This window comes from Glycine max, chromosome 14, assembly GCF_000004515.6.
Source record: "Glycine max cultivar Williams 82 chromosome 14, Glycine_max_v4.0, whole genome shotgun sequence".
NCBI lineage: Eukaryota > Viridiplantae > Streptophyta > Magnoliopsida > Fabales > Fabaceae > Glycine > Glycine max.
In genome coordinates this window covers 8,975,990-8,997,137 of record NC_038250.2, presented here as the reverse complement: position 1 = coordinate 8,997,137, position 21,148 = coordinate 8,975,990, and the positions used below count along the sequence as shown (strand labels likewise).

General features: G+C 30.4%; 2 protein-coding genes across 2 annotated transcripts; one reads left to right on the top strand and one right to left on the bottom strand.

The window, feature by feature from the left end:
- Positions 1-2,679: 2,679 nt before the first annotated feature.
- Positions 2,680-13,847, top strand: LOC100816510 (K(+) efflux antiporter 6). The gene is made up of 20 exons (XM_003544479.4): positions 2,680-3,178; positions 3,534-3,580; positions 5,012-5,070; positions 5,156-5,219; positions 5,311-5,372; positions 5,457-5,532; positions 5,642-5,716; positions 6,953-7,024; positions 7,123-7,206; positions 8,062-8,130; positions 8,244-8,321; positions 8,471-8,559; positions 9,304-9,400; positions 9,613-9,666; positions 10,402-10,497; positions 11,334-11,522; positions 11,606-11,683; positions 12,372-12,416; positions 12,995-13,084; positions 13,223-13,847. The coding sequence occupies exons 1-20, from the start codon at positions 2,695-2,697 to the stop codon at positions 13,304-13,306; spliced, it is 1,992 nt and encodes a 663-aa protein (XP_003544527.2). The 5' UTR covers positions 2,680-2,694; the 3' UTR covers positions 13,307-13,847.
- Positions 13,848-16,206: 2,359 nt separating this feature from the next.
- Positions 16,207-18,367, bottom strand: LOC100779256 (transcription factor MYBS3). The gene is made up of 3 exons (XM_003545325.4): positions 17,559-18,367; positions 16,838-17,031; positions 16,207-16,603 (listed from the first exon to the last, which is right to left on the bottom strand). The coding sequence occupies exons 1-3, from the start codon at positions 17,926-17,928 to the stop codon at positions 16,364-16,366; spliced, it is 804 nt and encodes a 267-aa protein (XP_003545373.1). The 5' UTR covers positions 17,929-18,367; the 3' UTR covers positions 16,207-16,363.
- Positions 18,368-21,148: the final 2,781 nt, after the last annotated feature.

Sequence of the window (21,148 nt, the reverse complement as noted above, 5' to 3'; positions counted from 1 at the left end):
TACGTAATTATATGATTTGAAAGGTTCCTTTTTTTAATTGACACATATATTAATTAAAATTCTTTAACTGAAGTTAAAATCATTTAAAAATGACTCCTTATCTATGGAAATTAATACATGATTTGAAATTAATGAAATCTTTTTCCATTAAAATAACACATTTTCCTTTAAAAAAAAATCTTCAAAGAATTGGCTTTGAAGAACTTACCTCTACAACAAATGATTATCCCTCTTCATCTGGTGAGTATTATTTATGGACTGTTTTTCTTCCTAAGAATTGACTTAAATTTATTAAATTATCTTTGTGTTCTTATTCTTAGATCATACTAATTTCGTTGTTCTCCCCATTAGGTGATCTTCAAATTGGGAGATACTTGAATAATTTATTTGTCCAAATATTTTGCAGATTTATATGATTTGAAGAGAAAAAGAAAAAAGATAGTCAAACGAGATGAAGATACTATAAAAGATTATCAAGGTTGACAAAGATTAAATTTATTTTTGTAATCTCTCATGATTTAATGTTTCGTTTTCATTTTTGAATTTGTTCAAATGAAATTTCATTTGCATCAAACTTGAATGTATTATGTCTCTAATTTTAAATTAGTTCAAATTATATTTTAATAAATTTAAGTTTTCAATGAATTTACTTTTAATTATTTATATTTTTTATCCGTATAGTAACACTGATTTAAGTAAAACAAAGAATTAAATTTCAAAACGTTATGGTGGTTAATAAAAATATTTTATTTAAAATGATTTGCATGATAGAAAATTTCACTTAATGTTCATTAAAACATATTTAAAGAGTGATTCACCTATAATAAAAAATTATATAATTTAATATATTAAATTATGTTAATACATTTCAGACATACTAAATTTTTTTCTTCTTCTGAAAAACACTTATTAAAAAAGTGACTTGACTTATAATTTAAAACATATGATAAGATTACAACATATTAAAAAAACATATAACTTTATAAATTAAATTATGGTAAAATGTTTGAAACATATTAAAAAATATTTTTCATTTATTTATTATAGGTGAAAAACCATTATTCCAAACATTAACATTAGTATTCAAAACATACGTAAATTTTGGTAAAACATATTAAACATATAATTTCAAATGTTTTATTAAATATTAGTATTTAATTATAATATTAAATACTTCATATTTCCAACAAATAAAAAACATACTGACATAAATTCACCTATATTTAAATTTTAATTTCAAAACATTACCAAACTCAATTAATTTATTGTCTTGATTATTTTGTATTTGCAATAGAATAATAAAAACTCCTCTTTCATTAATTTAACTATATCTATATTTGTGTTTTTTCCAAAATATTTTTTCGGCATATTAATTAATTTAGGTAGTAGTATAAAAGTGAGTTTTTTAAAACATAAATGAGTAAATAAGTTACAAAAATTATTGCAAGAAATTGTATTGAATCAAAATTTAATTAAACAATTAAAAAATTAAAATAGTAAATTGAAGCCATTTTAAAGTACTAAAAATGTAAAATTAGTCCAAATAAGTAAAAATTGTACTCATTAAATTTAATTAGGTGGAGATATCAAAATTTTAATTACCTGAATATTTGAATGATCTTCCTTTTCCACTACTAAAAAAGAAAATGTTCGTAAAACATATAAAAAAAACGAAATTAAATGTGTTCAACTGAATATTGATAAATTTTCATATTTTTCAAAATATTTTTTAATATATCAAATCATGTTACTTGAATTTTTTAATATTTTTATGAGATGTCAAATTAATGATCTCAATAAAAGTCATCATAATAAAATAATCTGTGTCATTTTTTATAAAAAAAAATAATTTCATTATTTTTTTATTTGAGTTTTATTTGTTTATACATTTTTTTTACCTCAGGAGAATAATATTTTCAAAATTAATTTTATAATTGCAATGAAAACTAATCAAATCTAACTATCTTCTATTATTTCTTATTACTAAATAGGTTATATATTGTAGACATTTGAATTGATTTTAGATTTTTTTCAATAAGCAATTAATAAAATTATTAATATAATTTTTTTTATATATTTTAAAAAAATTCACCTTCAAATTTACCTCTGCATGGCACCGACATAATCTAATTAATAATAAAATTTAGAATCAAATCCCTATTAAAAATTTAAAATGTTAATAAAAATTAACTATTTTCAATTCTACCAACTATGCTGAATCTTGATTGTTTGGAGAATGAATTTTTTTTCCTTTTAAAAAATACCACCTTCATTATTTTTAATTAGTCATTTAAGGTTATTTTGCAGAAATCTAAAAATATAATATTTTTTCTTGATTCTATTAAAATAGTTGTGCGATTTCTTATTTTATTTATTTTCTTATTTCATGTGTAAATTAATTAAAGATTAAAAGATAAAGTAAAGATATAATTAATAAAATAATAATTAATATGATTCTAAACTTTATCAACAACAAATAAATAAAAATATTTTTTTTCAAAAATCTATCAGTTAAAAAAAAAAACGGAGAGTGGAGATTAAAAAGTGTTATCCCTCCTAAAAAAAAGGTGTTATGCCGAAGGATGTAAGAAAAGTTGCCGAGAAAAACGTTGGAAGAAAGCGAAGACAAGGGTACCATCGTCAAAACGACAAGTCCCACGGTAATTAATCACTAATAACTAATAGTAAATAATAATGAAAAAAATAATTAACGAACGACCTCAAATTGACCCTTCACCAACAATTACCACTTTCAACTCCCTCTCATTCTCTCTTGTCTTCTTCTTCTCTGCTCCTCGTTTTTCTCACTTCTCAACTTCCTTCCTCTCTCTCTCTGCAACGCCGGCGAACACGCAGCACCGCCACCTGCTAACGTGCGCCGGCGGAGCAATGTCGCGAGCAAGATCACGCTCACGCTCACCCTCACCGTCACCGTGCTGCGGTGACAGTCACTTAGTGCTGCTGCTGCCTGTGATGCTCGCTGTTTTCTTCAACTCACTCCTTCTGCTTCCTCGTTCCTCGCTCGCTATTCGACCTACCGAGTCGGATCGGATCGAACTCGCCAATGCGACCGAGTCCAGCAGCAACGTCTCCCTCTCGCGCCCTCGCGAAGGAACCTTCGCCGACATGATTGATCGCGCGCTCGAGCACGAGTTCACCGAGAACGACCAGAACGAAGGTGACGGATTCCTAGATTCCGTTTCAATTTCAACGATTCTCGCTTCCTTCTTTTTTTGCTTCACTTACTTAGAAACTCAAATTGCGGTTTCCGTTTGCTGCACGTGCTCGCTCGTAGGGTTTTGGTTCCTGATCTGTGAACTTAAACCGTTTTTTGAATGCCGGATTCATTCAAATTCGTGTCACTTGGACTGTGTTGCTGCATTTTATGATTCTAGTGCTTCTTTTTTCGGCGTTTCTGTTAGGGATTAGTTTGTGCTTTTGCATGTGCTTAAATTTTGGATTTCGCGCGTGAAATTTAGAAATGAAGAGTTTCAGAAGCTGTTTTAACGCTTTGTTTGTTCTTCGTGTTTTAGCAACGGCTGATCCGGGAAGCTTCAACAACAGTGTAGCAGAACAACAGGTTGGTCTTGTACCTTGAGCCTTGATTTGATATAATGATGTAGTAGTTTGATTTGAAACTAGTCGCTCAATGGTCATTATGCTTGTAGCAATAATAATAATAATAGTAGTAGTATTTAATTAATAATAATAGTAATAGTAATAATAATAACAATAAAACTTAATCCCATTAAGTGAGGTTGACTACATGGATCACACTATCATCCAGCTCGGTGGAAGACCAGAGTGTCAGAGATGTTATTTACCCTTCTTGACAACTTCCTCCAAAGTTCTTTTTGGTGGTTCCCTCTCCTCAATGGTGCCTTTTTTGTCCATGTAAAAACCACCTTAACCAATTTTGTTGCCATTTTTTCCTCAATCGGGGCTACATCAATCTCTCCTATACAGTCATTAGGTGTTTTGTCTTTTTTTGGGTGGCTACATACATCTTAACAATCTCATTTATGCTACTCCCATTTTTTCTCTTGCTGTCTCTTAAAAGTCCAATATTCATTTATGAATAGCTGGCCATATAGCAGTATGATAAAACTTGTATCCTATGTGTGTTGTTCACATTAATTTTCCTATTGTTTTGTAGTATTGATCCCAGATATTTAAACCTAGAAACTTGTGGTATGACATCTTCTCTCATTTTTACTTCCAAGTCATATTCCTCTTGTCTCTTGCTAAAATTGCAATGCATATATTCTGTCTTACTCTTGTTTAAGTGTAAACCCGTTGTTGTTGAAGTCTGTTCTAAAGTATAAAATAGAATTATCAATTATGATAATAAAAATAACATAACCGCAATATCAGGGAAGTCAACAAAAAAGTCTGAGCAAATGAGAAAAAACAAAATCGATGAAGAGCTGACACATGTTCAGGTTGAGTCATTGTTTTAACATATAGTAAATAGATAGATAGATAGATTAGAGGTCTTTAGTTTAATGTCACTATTGAATTACCACTTTTTATTGTAATATGTTGAGTTTATAGACTTGTAGCTTTTAGTTAGTGATGAATCTAGCTTTGTTCTTCTCCCAAGATGCATTCATGGTACCGGTATATTATGGCTTCTCTGAGCTTCATGATATGCTGTTAGGATATAAGGAGAAGGGAAAGTTAGTTAACATAGTTAGACTATTAATAAGTTAGTTACTACAGTTAGGATATTGATTAGTTAGTTAAGGTATTAGTTAGATAGAGGGGTTTGTTAGATATAAATAGGGGAAGAAGGATAGGAGAGAGGGAGATCTTATTATTTGTAGATTGAGCATTAGCTCTTTGTGAAAGGAGAAATCCTTTGTGAAGGGGAAACCCTTGGAGGAGAGTTTTCTCTCCTATTTTCTGTTCTTTTCTTACTAGTCAGTAAAATCCTTTCTTTTCTTTCTCATTTCAATTCTTGGTTCCTAACATATGCTGAGTTACTCTTCTTCCCTTGTTTATGGATCAGGCTGTTCTGGAAACTGTGGCCAGAGTCACACCAAACAAGAATGACACGAAAGATGAAAAGTACTTAATTTATTACTTCATTGGTTGTCCAATATGCTGCATTTAATGCATGATTTTATTTAAGTATGTTTTTCTAAATTTACAGATCATTTCAACTACATCATGTATTCAATAGAGCTGAGGAAACCCCGATGTTGATAGATCGAAAGGTGAGATAGCTCAATTTTGGGTTTGTTATTTTTGTTGACATTCAATTAAGTTTTGCAAATTTAAGTGTATGAATTATGCATCTTCTTTCAGGACAATGTCTTCATCATTTCTAACTTTAAATCCAAGTACCCGGTGCTCCAGCTAGATTTACGGTAAATTTGTTTTGCTTATGTTTTTTTTTTTTTGGCACAAAATGGATTTTATCACTTACATTAACTTTTATTATTGCCATATAGATTGATTTCAGACCTGGTAGTTGCTATTGTTTCAGCAACTTGTGGTGGCGTTGCATTTGCTTTTGCTGGACAACCGGTCTGAACATTCTTGTTCTAACTTCATTCTTGACAAATGCAATCTTAGAATCTATTGTACTATAATTTCTGTTAACTCTCTCTAACATTAACTCAGTATAAATTTGCAGGTCATTACCGGATATCTTTTAGCTGGCTCCATAGTTGGACCTGGTGGCTTTAACTTCATCAGCGAAATGGTGCAGGTATTGGGAAACAGTAATTAATTGCTTTTGTGATAGCTTCTTTATTATCAAAACATAGTCATCTTTTTTTTTGGTGGTATACTTTTACAGTTTGGTTCTGTAGGATTTCATTTTCATATTTTTTAAGGTATGTGCAAGCCTGAAGTTAGGTTGTAAACGTAATCTTATCAAATGATAAAGGTGTTGAAAAACATATATAAGTAAGAAAGTTGTGTCCTATACTTAACACTGAAAATTAATGGGGTACCTTATATGCTCTTTGCAAGGTATTGCAGAAGAGAAATGTTAATAGTTAATATGTTATTTGTACAACAATTCATACAACAACTTGTACAACAATTTTTTTTGTGTCTATCTCTCTCCTGTGCATCATTTGTTACCTGTCATAATAATGGAGATAGACACAAAAATTAACATTGTACAAATAATATTATGAATTGTTGTACATGTATCACATGTCATTATAGAATGCTAGAATGACACTACTCAATTTCCCAACTATAAATACACATTACTCTGCTTGACCAACTTGACTATCAGCATATTAGTATTACTTTATGCTAACAAATATTCCTTCAAACCTTGCATCTAAATATGGTTAATATTGTAGGATCCCCAAATTTTTTGGAATATTACTACCCTTCAGCCCCGGAGATCCACCCTATGTGGTCTCCGCCTTTCCAACGAGGAAGTTCAACCATTACATGCTAGTAAGCTTAGTTGTAATCTCCTTCTTGTCCAAGAATTGCCTTCGTCGTGTAGAGTTCGAGTCACCCTTTTGTTATTTGTGGCTTATAGAATCACTTGATCGCAAATAATGTGAAATTAGCAACTTTTACACTGTCATCTTGTTAAGCTGTGTGCTACTTTAATGGCACCAAGTTGATTGTCTGAAGCCTTATCAAAAGCCATCTGTTGAACTTTCTTCCTTAGGGACATCCAATATCACCATTCACAACTTTGATATCAATTGATAAACCTGAGGCTTTTATAGGGTGATCTCTTTAAGGGGATTGTCTCCTCCAATCAAAAGGTCCTTTGGCGACTAATTTTATTCCTTACGAATTACGATATAACTGTACAGCATATGCAATACAAAGTCCTCATCCCTAATTAACTTTGGGAACAACATAGTCAAAGGAAAATACAAATGTACAATAATTAAAAAAAAAATCCTAGTTAAAATATGAAACTACTTCAATATTTAATCAAAAGAAACTTTTTTCAAATATGTAGGTGGAAACAGTTGCACAATTTGGTGTAATATTCCTTTTGTTTGCATTGGGCTTGGAGTTCTCCGCAACAAAGGTTGGCTTATTTTCCTGTTCTCTTATATTTTGCCCTCTTATTCCTGTTTATGTTTTAATTAGCTCTGATTACCCTGCTCTTTACCTATATGATTGCAGCTTCGAGTTGTTCGAGCTGTTGCTGTTATTGGAGGCCTACTTCAGATTTTTCTGTTTATGTGCATGTGTGGACTTACTGTATCAGTATGTTTTATAATTGTGATTCATCCTATTTCTAATTTTCTTGTTTGTTATTATTCTTATATCATTTTATAGATTAATGTGGTATGCAAATCACTAACAAAACAAGTAACCCTCGGATCATGTAGTTGTCCTTTATGGAAATTCATGTCATGCAAGATCAATATGACTTGATTCCTACCTTATCTATTAATTGCATAATCTAGCTCTCTTGAGAATTGAGTTGTCATTTTTAGATACAAAAAGTACTGATTTTCAAACCTAATAGTAAGTTTCATCCTTTAATCTTAAAGTTAGTAAGTAGATTTTGGGAAAACCAAATTCCAATTGAAGTCCCCAGGGATGACAAATTTGGTAGGTTGAAACTGCTACAATGTACTTGTATAGTGAAAATGGTTCATGGGTATACTAACCAAGAAAAGTTTCTACAATCTAATTCGTCTCATCTGTCTTTCTGAATTTATTATCTTCCTTTGGGGATATGTTCTCTTTCTTATTTTACAAAATCTATAATGTTTGATGCTAGTAAAATAAAATTGTATAATTTGACTTCAATAGCCAGTGACAAAGATGGGAAAAAAAGTAGCAGCATTATAATATTATGTATTCATATTTCTAAACTCCAAAGCTTAAATGGAAGGAGATGACGAACATAATTATTTAATAAAACAGGAAGTTGTGTTCTTTTTGTCTCCTTATCTTGATCTAATATCTCCTTTATAATTAAGTTGTTCGGTGCTCTAGTTTTAGTGGATGTTTAAGGGCAGGCAATGTTTTATTTTAATTATCTTTTACATCAGTAAATTTTGGCATATGACATTCTGAATGCCGAAGCTCTGATTGGATGCTATTTTGCAGCTATGTGGTGGTAAAGCCTCAGAAGGGGTTTTTGTTGGTGCTTTCCTTTCCATGTCTTCAACAGCAGTGGTATATTAACATAACCAATCTGATTCTGTCTCATTTTTAAAATGCAGATGCTTTGTTTTTGAACTGCTGGTTGTATACTAATAATAATACATATCCACGCTTATTTGGTTTAGGTCTTGAAGTTTTTGATGGAAAAGAACACCACTAATGCTCTTCATGGACAAGTCACTATTGGGACCCTGATTTTGCAGGTACTTAGTCAGTGGTTGCTTGTGTATCTAACTTTTTCTTCTGCTTTGTCATGCCCTTGTATTATTATTTGCTCACTATTTCGTTGATATAGACAATAAATGTCAGTAGAATGTTCTATTAAGTCTTGTCAATTTATTTTTGCTTAAAGGACTGTGCTGTTGGATTGCTCTTTGCATTGCTTCCAGTTCTGGGTGGCACCTCAGGTGTTTTTCAAGGAGTGTTATCAATGACCAAGCTGTAAGTGTAGAAATTCTGGAGTGCTTGAACTGATATTTCCATTTCGTGTTCATTTTTTGTAGTTTTTTCTTCTCGCTCTCACTTGCCCAAAGGAAAATTAAGACAAATTCATGCAATTTTGTCTTTTGAAATGATATGATTATATATGTTTCATAAATTAATTCAAATTAAAAATAGAAAAAGTGGGAAATCTGAAAAAAGAAAATGAAGGAAAAAGGTGAAATTACATGTCAAGGTGCGCTCAAACCAGAAAGAACACAAGTTGATGTTCTCGAGAAGGACAGAGGGAAATATGTGGTACTGCAACAGTCAAACAATAAAGTTACAGTAAATAAATCTGTCATCTAAAGCTAGAAAAATGGTACTCTTAGCATTTGGGCTTTGGGCAGAACTCAACCCTACAAAAAATTATAAGCTTCATTTAAGCCATATCTCTAGTTGATGTGGGACTAAACACCACCAATTGCAGTCCCCAAAGAGGCTGCAATTAAGGTGGCTTTCCCACACTGTCACTGAAGACTTTATTAGCATTCGCTGACTTTTTATTTTGAGCCATTTTTCCTAAAAATCATAATTTGGCTCAACTCTAATTCTCTGAATGGTGTTTTAGTTAGTTTTTTCAGCTTGGCACTGGGCTGATATATTTAAATGCACTTTGTCTGTTTTGCATTCTATGGAAGATTTTATTTAACCTGTAACCTAGAGTTTTATCCAGCATAACATTATACTCCTTTCTGAATCCAGGTTGGTGACATTGATTGCATTCCTCTCTGTTCTGTCAATATTGTCTCGCACTTGCCTTCCATGGTTGCTTAAACTGATGATAAGCCTCTCATCACAGGTTCATACTACTATCCCAGTTTAATAATAAAACCTTACCTGCGGAAGTGGTTACTTCTTTTTTTTCTTAACAATATTGGCAGGGATGGTGGAATCAAATTTGAAATTTGTAATTTGGTTCTTTAGCTATTTCCATATTATGGCTAATTAGCTATAAATTTTTGTCTCACTGTCTTAGTTGTTCGATGATAATTGATTGCCTTGTTTGTGCAGACAAATGAACTCTATCAATTGGCGTCAGTTGCATTCTGCTTGCTAGTAGCCTGGGTTTGTTCTCTTCCAAATTTCTGTGTTTCTATATGAAATGCTTTGTTTTGCATTTGCTTTTATAAGCATAAAAATGTATCATTACTTGTTTATTTCCTGTACTTTACCTTGTTTTCATAGGGTATGATAACAAGCCCTAAATCAAAATCTTGCTGCATATCATTTAATGTGTATTCACTGAAAGTATCTGTTTTCTGGGCCTCCTTTTTCTACATGCTTGATTACAACAATTTATCTTCTTTTTTTATTTTTTTTTTATTTTGAACCATTGGAAAGGATTTAGCTGGCTTGCTAGATCCTAGGAATCAGATCATCAGCTAAAAGGAATCTTCGAATATGTAGAAAATAAATTTAGTAAGAAACTGATGAAATGGTCATTAGAATGACAAAATAGAGGAAATGATTATCTCATGAGAAGGCCTCCTGCTTCATGTGTGGGAATTACCATCTCATAATTAATGTTTCTTTGGAAGATGGAGATGCATGATGCCAAAGGTAAACTGGATTCTTGTGTCTCATCAGAAACTTCCGTAGTCATTGTGTTTTTGACGGATGTGTGTTTTTTTTGCTTTTTCGTTTAAAGGACTCCAGTACTTCTCTGTTGGCCTGAACTATGCAACTAGATATCTTTTTAATTGTCCTCGAATTATATATGCTTGTTTGGTTGATTCATCACCTTACTGTTACTTGTGCACAATTTTTGTATCTCATTAGTAATTACTTTTATATTTGCAGTGTAGCGATAAGCTGGGACTAAGTCTAGAACTAGGTTCCTTTGCTGCTGGAGTGATGATTGCAACCACTGATCTGGCTCAACATACACTAGAGCAAGTAAGACTTACAAAATGTGGAAATTACTCGTGTGAATACAATGACACTGATATCGACTGACTGTTGACATGCATTGGTGTTGTCAGATGTCCTATGTCAGCTAAAAATATGGCTAATGTAGTCCTCTTATAAGACTAGGGTGATTTTCCCCCCTTCCCTTTTAAGCTAGTTTTTTTGGATTCAGTTTGGCCTGGTCTAATTTTTACATGGTATTAGAGCCTATCGAATCCTGATGTTGGGCCGCACATAAATGTCTAGTTCTGCAAACTACACCTTCCAAATGTCTAGACTTGGGCATGAGGTGTTTGTGTTAAGATGTACACATCTGTTAGGAATATGACCAATCTTCCTCCCTTAAGTTATCTTTTGGGGTTGAGTTAAGATTGATCTGTTTCAATAGATGTAGCTTTGTGTATTCAAGCAAATGCATGTTGATTCTAATATTGGTATTGAGAAATGCATTAGTTTGTATATTTTTGTCACCCACCTAGTGAAGGGAGTACAAGGTAATGGGTGAAAATGCAATAATATTGTTTTTCTTAGTAGTAATATGTAATTTGGATGAATTTTGATGAGATCCATGCACATTTGTTGGTCATTTTGATCTGTATTTTTTATATGTGGCTGTTAATTTTTTGTACTTTTATTAACTAAAGATTATTTGTGGCATATTTGTATAATTTCCTTCTGAACAATCTGGTTCCCATTTGTCGATGAACATTGACAAATTTGCTGATTATTTCATGAAACTAGACTCTGAATTTTCAAATCTGGAGTGTTTGGTGGTATGATACATTTATGGAAGAAGTTTGACCTCTTATTCATTTACTTTGCAGATTGAACCTATTCGCAATCTTTTTGCTGCTCTTTTTCTAGCCAGCATTGGAATGCTGATTCATGTTCATTTTCTCTGGAACCATGTTGATATTTTGGTAGCATCTGTAATATTGGTGATTGTTATAAAAACAATCATAATTGCATCTGTTGTGAAAGGATTTGGTTACAATAACAAGACTTCAATACATGTAAGCTTTGTTTCAGAATTCGTAGGTTAGATACTGTTCTTTCCTCTTTACTGATTGAGGTACCTGAAATCATGCATGTGTAGGTTGGAATGTCGATGGCACAGATAGGAGAATTTGCTTTTGTTCTTCTCAGTCGTGCTTCAAACCTTCATCTAGTTGAGGTTAGTGGCAAAAGCATTTATCTAACTACGGTAATTAAGTGTTAATTTGTTTGAAGATTTCTAAAGTTGACTATAAAGATAAAAAAGACAGTGATATTGCTAAATTCGTTGAACTTAGACTTGGTGATAGGGCTAGAACTTGAAGTGAATCAAGCTATACTCTTCAGCCTGCTTGTAGCTCGGTTCATTGAACAACTCAATGAGTTAAAAAATTTGTCAAATGAACCCTAACTTAAGCTTTTGCTTGTTTGATTCATGAGCTCAAGAGCCAGCACAATATATAATTATATAAATATAAATATATACACACATTTTAAATAATTGTAAAATTATTATTATACTTTAATTTATTATATACTAGCATCTAATTTAATTTTTGGTTTGACAATTATATTTTAACTAAATATATTAAAATAAAACCTTTGTATTAAGTTACAAATTTGGCTTAGATTATTCAATTTATATTAATATTTTATACAAAGCTCCATATTGACTCGTTAAGCTTGAGTAACTCGTGAGCTTTAGGTAGACTAATATAATAGGCTTAATTTTTATTGAGACAGGCTTGAGCTGAGACTGGTTCAGTTCAATTCATTTCCCCTCCTACTCATAATATAACTTGAAAGTTGAAGCTTAAATTTGAAAGTATTACTGGCTAATATAGATTCTAATATTTGATTAATTTCAGGGTAAATTATATTTGTTGCTTCTTGGGACCACAGCTCTTAGTCTGGTATGAAATTGTTTTTATTTGTTTACTAGGTTCCATAACTGAACCATGGTCTCCTAGCTTTATTGTATTTTATCCATGATGGATTTTCAAGAACCAAATCTACGTGAACTTTATTCTGAATGGATGTACTGACCTTTCCCTTCAGCATTTAGTTTTGGCTTGTTGGGATTTTAAATATTCTTTATCTTGCTGACTCCTATATGTAAAAAGGCTCAAGGTTATTCTTTATCTTGAAATAAATGATCTTGCTAATACACACATTTAGTGATAAACTTAAGACTGCAAATAAATAGCTGGAGGCCAATAATTTTTGTTCAACCATTTCATCTCTCTAAATGAATGTTCATTTATCCAAGAAAAGAAAAAATGAAGTAATAATAAATAGTCCCATTTATAATTTGGCTAACTTTTGTAATCTGCGTTAAGTTACTCCTACAAGTTTGCCATGTTACCATAAATAACTTGAAATCTAAGGATCATAAACTGCAACCAGTTTCCATGATTTAAAGTCAGTGGTACAACTATCGTTATGAAGTAATAATAAATAGTCCCATTTATAATTTGGCTCATTTCTGCAGGTGACAACTCCTTTACTTTTCAAGCTAATTCCTGCTGTAGTGCATCTTGGTGTGCTACTGAGGTGGTTCTCTACTGACAGTTCAATGGAGGTAATCACCTGTCTGTCATGGAATTGTTTGACTTCTGTATGCCAGAAACTCTCTCTCTCTCTCTCTCTCTATATATATATATATATATATATGTTTTCTTTATTCTGAAGATATTTTGTGTTTGTTGTCTGAATGTAGATTGGATATAAGCTAGATAACCTCCGCTCAGATAGTGGTAAGCAGCGGATAATTTTAATGGACCAAGAATCTCATGATTCTTAATCACTGCACTGCACAAAGGGATTTCCATTTTTGCACGACCATAGTTTTGACAAGGTTTTCCAAGTGTTGTTGAAAAGAATTTGATCTAACTGCAATTTTTTCCTGAATCATGCAAACCCATTCCATGATGGATATTGCATACCAAACTGACCAAATACTAACCAAGGCAACTCATCTGAACCCCCAAAATGGAAAGAACAGGGGAGAGGAACGATAAAGCCTGAAAGAAAACTGACAAGACGTACAGAAGAAGGTATGTAGAAGATATTTTCCAGATCGTCAATTTACTTTCGTTTTTTAAAAAAATTTTGGTTGGGGTTGCTCATAAATGTATGATATGGTTTGTAATTTGAATAGTCACTGTCGTTATTTCTGCAAGCGTAGTTTTAATGTATCAAAAGTTTTCCTTTCTAGCATCTATGCCATCAGTTGTGGCTGGGCTTTGTATATCTTAGGCAAGTTTGCATTTGTGTTTTGGACAAAATCAATTGATACGTTTAAGTGTGTATAAATTATAATAGATGTCATGTATTCACTTTTCTATGGGTTATGGGAGTATGCTGATCATGCTGCTTCCATGTTTACTTTTCTAAATTCTATCCACTTCGAAAATCTGCCAACAAAACATTTGACATGCTTCTTTATCTAAATCCATCTCCTATAATCATTTCGTTTATCTAGAATTAACGCCCCTAGTTTTGCTTGCAATGTTTTCAAATTTCAGAAACTATGTTTTGAAGTTGAAATCTTCGTTCAAAGCAAACAGTATTCTCTGCTCTAAGATATGTGACTGGTTATGTCTTTGTATAAAATACCTTATTAGCTTCAATATCGATACATTTTGAACGCCCTGTTAGGAATTTGTGGTTGTGCTACTCATGAAACGATTGTTTGAAAATGGCAAATGGATAGGTGTTGGAGGCGAGTACCACGTGTTATAGAAGAGCACGGTGCTTCTTCGTGATGCTTATCCATTGAACCCTTAGATGTTTACAAGTAAAACAATTTATATTCAGGAAGCAATTGGAAGTTTTTAATTTTTTTTAAATATATAAAGAAAAAAAGTTTTGCACTTACAATTTTATAAAGTTATCTAATTACAATTCACCATATAATTACAAATCATGTATCATGTTTGTTGAATCTTAAAATAATTATTTTTAAGTAATTTAAATAATGATTTGTGATTGGATGATTGTAAAATTATTTTTTTATATATCATCCGTATGTAAGCATTAAATTTGTAAATTGTTTATACTTTTTTTTGGAGTGCTAGCAATTTATTTTCTGATACTCTTTCTAGCACTCTACCAATGATCTAAATTGATTGGAGACTATGGGTGAAGTTATTAAATGAAAGAAAAAATGTTTTTAATCTCTCAAAGTTGGGATAAGTATTTTTTTGTCCTCTAAATTAAATATTGACATTTTAAGTCCTGTAATTTTTTCTCACAAAAAAATTGTTATGAGTGGTAAGGTGTTTGAGAATAAGAATGTAAAATCAAAATGAGTTATGTAAGCAATTAGTCATGAACTAAGTATCTAAGGACGTTAGGATAGTGTGACTAAGTTTTTTTCTCTTTATATTACAAGAATTAAAAATATTAATTTTAAATCTGAAGGATTAAAATATATTTAAGCCTAAATGAAAAGTGAGATTCAATTTTTTAATAGTGTTCAAAAGTGTGTTTGAGAGCTTATTATTATTTTTTAAGTTTTTTCAGTTTATTTACGTTTTATAACTAAGTATATTAAGTTCTTGTTCGATAAAAGTTTAGTTGATAGTTATATTTAATTAATTTCTTATTGTGATACATACCTGTGAATGAGGTGATATTCTTTTGAGTAAATTATTCTAATCTTCTCTGTATTTTGTATTTCAAGCACAATTTTCTCTATTTGTAAAACTTAGAAGAAGAAAAAAACTCCTATTTTATAAATGTTATATTTAAATTTAGGTTTAATTGTACTTTTATTCATTTTCTAGTTCTCAATATGTGATTTTAGTCTCTATTTCTTAATTTCTTGTATTTAACCTCTCAACTTTTAAAATCATGCAATTTTATTCTTGTTGTTAAAAGACCATCCATTAATCGTTTAAAGTTGATCATTACTTGGCATGACTAAGGTGATGGGACAAGTGGTTGTTGGATGTTTTCTATTCTTTTAATTGACTGACATTTAATTTATTTTAATTAAAAATGTAAGAGTAAAATGTTATTGTTATTTTTTATTTAAATTATTTGACTTGTAAAATTTGAAAGACTTTTTGAATGGTTTAAAAAATATTGATCTAATTGATTTTTCTAAAAAAATTGACCAGAACTGTATCCCACATAAGAGACTTTAGATTCATCTCAAACAGCTTGACCAATCTCAACCCCATATATGTTATGCATGGAATTTGATTTTAAATTTTTAATATAAATAAATTTTTTCCTTATTTAATTTTGACACTGATGAATGATTACGATACTTCATCATTTGGCAGTTAAAAATGTCATGATAATTGGATTGTCCTCCAAATAACTCCTAAGGTCGTGAAGGGACAACTTAACTTTTGCGAAATAACCACAAAATCAAGCAAATAACCGACCTAGTCTAGGTAAACACGAAACATCATCTAAAGTTCACGAAACTACGGATGAGTTTGTTTTAAATTTTAGCAAAATTAGTTTTTTAAAAAATAATTTATATTTGAAAGTAGATTTACAAAGTTAAAATAATTAATTTTATTTAGACATTAAAAAAATAAATTTTATAGAATAAATATATAATATATAAATTTTGTATTTAAAGTAAATTCTCGTCATTAAAAAATAACGTTTTACCTGTTGAAATCAATTCTTCTAAACACAATTTATGACACAAGTACTTTCACACTTTAATTAATAAACTGCTTACTCTTTTTATTACTCTTTTTTTACAGCATTACTCTTTTAAAGATTCAATAATCAGAATACATGCACTTAACTTTTTTCTGAATGCCCAATTTACATAAACTAATAAGCACATTTATTGGAATGGAAGCTACAATATGTCAAATACCACACGTACTTATAATTCTGTTCTGCCGCATGGCTCTGTTAGAATGGGAACAGCTAGTTTGAGTTCTAGGTCTGGGGAAGCACTTTGATGAGTGTAGTTTGTTGAAGTGGTTGCCCAATTCAGCACTGAATGATTGCAAGAAACCCACTGAGGACAAGTAATTATAGTCCCTGATGGGGACCCAAATTGACCACTTGCCTTGAAACAAGTATTAAACTGTTCAAGTGTAGTGGTTTCATCTCTTTCCATCTGAAATTAATCGATAAATACTATTTACTCATACTAATTGTTAACTGAATTAACGAACTTTCTTTAAAAATATGAATTAGTTAATATAGATATATATATATTTAAAGACGAAGATATTAAATGACGGTATAATATAATAGAAAAAAATAAAAATAAAACCAAGTTATAGGCATTGATGGAATATATAACATGTGAATATATTCACCTATCATCATTCTAATTAAATTTACTCACATCAAAGAGGCTACGACGGCGCTTTCTTTGATTGAAGCTAGTTTGACGCAAAAAAAATTTTTGTGCATGACTAGCCACTTGAGATGGTGTTCTTGTTATAACAAATTTTTTAGAAATGCCTCTCCAATCACCCTTCCCCAGCTTCTCCAGTCCTTCAAGAAATTTCCGGTGCTCCTCTTCACTCCATGGCACACCTGATCATAAACAAATATTAATAGTACTTTGTTTAACCAAAAATACTAATAGAGCTCAAAAATATATAAGTCTCTCCCGAAAAATTGTTACATAACCTCAAATCATTATATAGTCATGATTCCGATTAATCTCTACATAATATGTAATTAAATTTGTCAATTTACCGCCAAAAAATTAATAACACTAAATTATGTTGTATAAATATTGATTAATTAAACCCATAATATTATTAATTGCAAACCGTTTACTAATTTATTTCCTCTCCCAATGTCTATATATAGCTAGCATAAGTGTTCATGAGACATTTTTTAATTCAAAAGCCCCAATTCCTTTATTTTTGTTTGATTTTAGTACGCAATTACTACAATAATTTATAAATATTTGTTTATCTACCTTAATACATATATTAGCCATCTCATCATACCCTTACCTCTTTTCTTGTATTTCTCTCCTTGCTTAGAAGTAATGCAAAATTTATTATTAGAACCATACATCATAACAAACGCAAGTAAAGTTTGGAGAGAACCTTTTTTCCTTTCTTGATGATGAGTTGTTGAAGTGAGTCCACCACCGCCGACACTGGCTATGTACCCATCAGTTATTGTTTTATCTGATGAATTTTCATCCGCACCACCACCAAGCAGAAAATTATAAGAGGGTGAGATGATTCGTGAAGATACAAGGTAATCCATGCTCAAACTTCTTTTCATGATATCAAAGGGTGTTGATGAAGAAGAAGAGGTGCATGGAGATGTTAAAGGCAATGATGATGAAGAAGAAGAAGAACAAAGGTCAAGTTGCACTCCAAAAAGCTTTAGTCCCCTTTTGTGAGTGTTGCAAGTCCTTGAATTGTGACCAAAGTTTCCACAATAGGAACATTTTCTTCCCATCCTCATTTCTCAATGACCATAACAATAATGATATAATTAATATTTCTACTATACTATATAGTAATTATATTATATATATAGTACAATTGTACAAACTGCATGGACTCATCACATGAATCCTAGCTAATTGACACTCAAAAGAAATTAAGATAGGGTATATACATGTGTGTGTGACTCAGAAATCAGAAGGAAAAGGTAACTGAGGAATCACCAATCCCCATTAACCTTTTGTCGTCTCTGGTGGCGGATATTAGTAATGACCAAAGTGGGAGCAGAAAGGTGCAGTTAGGGAAGGGAAGTGTACAGAAAAAAGAAAAAAAAAGAAAGAACAGAAGTACACAGTTTTCATTTTGGACCTTTCCCCCACCCAATGTTTTGCAATTGCAAACTGAGGATGGAAATTGTAAGGTCAAGTCCTCTCAGTTTCATTTCATTGCATAAATTAACTTTTATATATATATATATATATACACACACACACACAAAAGCCATATCCATAGTGGCACAGTACGTAGGCATGCGAGGAAAGGACACAAGATATTATTCTTCATTAAATTGTACCTACTAAAATTAATCACACATTATGATTACTGAATAATATGTATACATCCTTGAGAAGAAGGGGGTGAGAAGTTTTGGTTAAGCCCCCAATCGAGAATTTAATTTATCTCATGATTGATTTAAGGGACCGAAATTTATAAATACCTTAATTTTCTCGGAGAGCCAAAAGCCTTATAAAAAAAATATCTATAAATTGATAATACATAAGAAATTAAATTTATGTTTCAAAAGGTTTAGTGACACCTTAATTATTAATTATTTCTTAAGAAATATATTTAAAAATATATAATATTAAATATTAAATATAAATTATAAAAACAATCGTATTAATATGAAATTTATCTGGTCATCGAATGTTTAAAATTAATCTAAATATTCATTATTTAAGAGAATTTAATATTTATTTGAATATTTAAAATATGAACACAATTAAGATTAAGTTAAAATTATGACTAAAATTATAAAATTAAAAGACAAATATTAAAAGTGATAATTTTATGTCACCTAAAAGTATAGATACAATATAAGACAGAGCTATGATTATGACAAAATTTTAAAATTATGGGCATATAAGATTAATTTCGAAGTGGCATAAGTTTAATTTCAATAAAAAAATTAATTTTAAAAAAATTCTGAGGCATTATATAGATAAAAAATTATAAAATATAGAAAAAAAAAATTCAAAGTGCGTAAGCGCATTCTATCGCGATCAAGTAAGCAAATTTGTGTATGGTGGTTAAATTTTTCCTGACAGCTAGATTTATGAATATAATATTAAACAACTAGATTTTTTTTTTCAGTAAATCTTGTGTAGTAGTTAATTCAATGTATTTTAATAGTTGTTAGGTTTTTTACTTGTTTGCCTCTTTGTTATTATTATTATTTATTTAATTATAAATTATTTACGTAATTGTGTTTGCAAATTTTTCCTTTCGTTAAGAATTTTTTTTTTTAATTTATATGAATAAGATTTGTGGAGTGTTGGTTGCCGATTAAGGGGTGACAATGTAGTTGCCCTAGGCATTATTTTAGGTGGAAAACTAATTTTAGAGAGTCTTTTTACTGATTTCGTTTTGTTGATGGTGAACGGCGATTGTTCACATAGATGCTGCAAACGCAACTTTCTCTTCTTTCATCATATGCATTTTTAATAGTTTGTCTCATGTTACTGTTCTTTTTTTAAAATTCATTAATATCTAATGACACAATTGTCATTGTATGTTAAATTGAATAAAAGATTCAGAATATTAAATAATTACAAACACTGATCATATTCGGTTATTTTTCTCTGTGCACCAAAGACAAAGAAATTATCTGGTCCCCCGTAGTATGCGTAATGCGCCCATATATACATGTTTAAGAACTTGAAGTTAACAATAAGGATTATGTTTCTTCTAATTTAATTCCTGGGAATTAAAATAATTAGAATCAAAAAATAAGATGATATGTCTATTCTTACGTCGCCATTTGCTCTTTCATCCTTTAATCAAATCTGTGGATTATTTTGTTTATTTTCTTATCCATATCAAATCTTGTTGAACGCAGCATTCGCGTCAAGACAGGAAACTTTACGTAAATAGCATCAGAATATCGAAATAGAAAAAGAAAATAATTTCTTTTGTACCAAGAATATTCTTCAAATCATAGTTTAAAATCTCAATTTGACCTAGCCTATCGGATCAGTCCAATCCAGACCAGACATTACTAGGCCGGTTTGATAATTTGACCGATTATGCATTTGGTCTGGTTAGATCCGGCCAGTTAGAGATAAATCCGACAACTTGGACCAGTTTTTAAAATCCATTTCAGGTAAAACAGAAAACAAAAAAACACTCCAAAATGGTCCAAAATAATCAAGACTTGTGTAATTGTGTTATTGAATTATTATTTGTGGACTTGTGTTATCAATTTTAATACTTCAATTGTTATTTTAAATTTTGAGTATGAATAAATTTTTCTTAATCAAATAATGTTATATATATATATATATATATATATATATATATATATAATTTTAAATTTTTTAATATATACAAGGTCAAATGGACCAATTACTGACCCACTACCTCAACCAGTTGGACCGACGGTTTGATAACTTTGCTTCTAAGTGATAGTCAGGTACAAATCTATTTTTAATGCTTTCAGATTATTGAAAGAAACTTTTTCATTCTTAACAAAACTTGATAGATCAACCTGCTTAAAAAATTTAGATATTAGTTTATTAGGTAAAATTTTCAAATGATATAATTAAACATAATAAATTCAAATATAAATATTATGAAACAATTATTAATAAAGAATAATATATATATATATATATATTAAAATTACTTTTATTAGTATAACTTTTATCTATCAACATATTGTAGGTTTAAGTAAAACTAACTTAGATCTTTAAGGTAAGGTTTTAGGCTTTAGCTTTGTGAACAGAAAAAAAAAGTATAATTGAAAGAAAAAAAATTCACTAAAAATAACAAATTAAAATACATTTGAAAACCCATTCAAATCACATTAAATAAAAGTTTTTCACTCTCCCAAGTAAGACCGAAGAATGAAGGAGCGAAGAATGAAGGAGAGACTTGGATTGGTGTTCAATCCAACTGAACAACATACATACAAACACACATTTTTATTCTTTTAAATAAAGATTAGTCATCGATAAAAT

Bases quoted from the DNA above. Each gene is read 5' to 3' on its own strand.
- LOC100816510 (XM_003544479.4), top strand. From the start codon at position 2,695: ATGAAAAAAATAATTAACGAACGACCTCAAATTGACCCTTCACCAACA. The intron at 3,179-3,533 runs GTGACGGATTCC...TTCGTGTTTTAG, and splicing joins CGAGAACGACCAGAACGAAG to CAACGGCTGATCCGGGAAGC. The intron at 3,581-5,011 runs GTTGGTCTTGTA...TTTATGGATCAG, and splicing joins ACAGTGTAGCAGAACAACAG to GCTGTTCTGGAAACTGTGGC.
- LOC100779256 (XM_003545325.4), bottom strand. From the start codon at position 17,928: ATGAGGATGGGAAGAAAATGTTCCTATTGTGGAAACTTTGGTCACAAT. The intron at 17,032-17,558 runs GTTCTCTCCAAA...GTTTATGATCAG, and splicing joins TCATCAAGAAAGGAAAAAAG to GTGTGCCATGGAGTGAAGAG. The intron at 16,604-16,837 runs GTGAGTAAATTT...GATTAATTTCAG, and splicing joins GCCGTCGTAGCCTCTTTGAT to ATGGAAAGAGATGAAACCAC.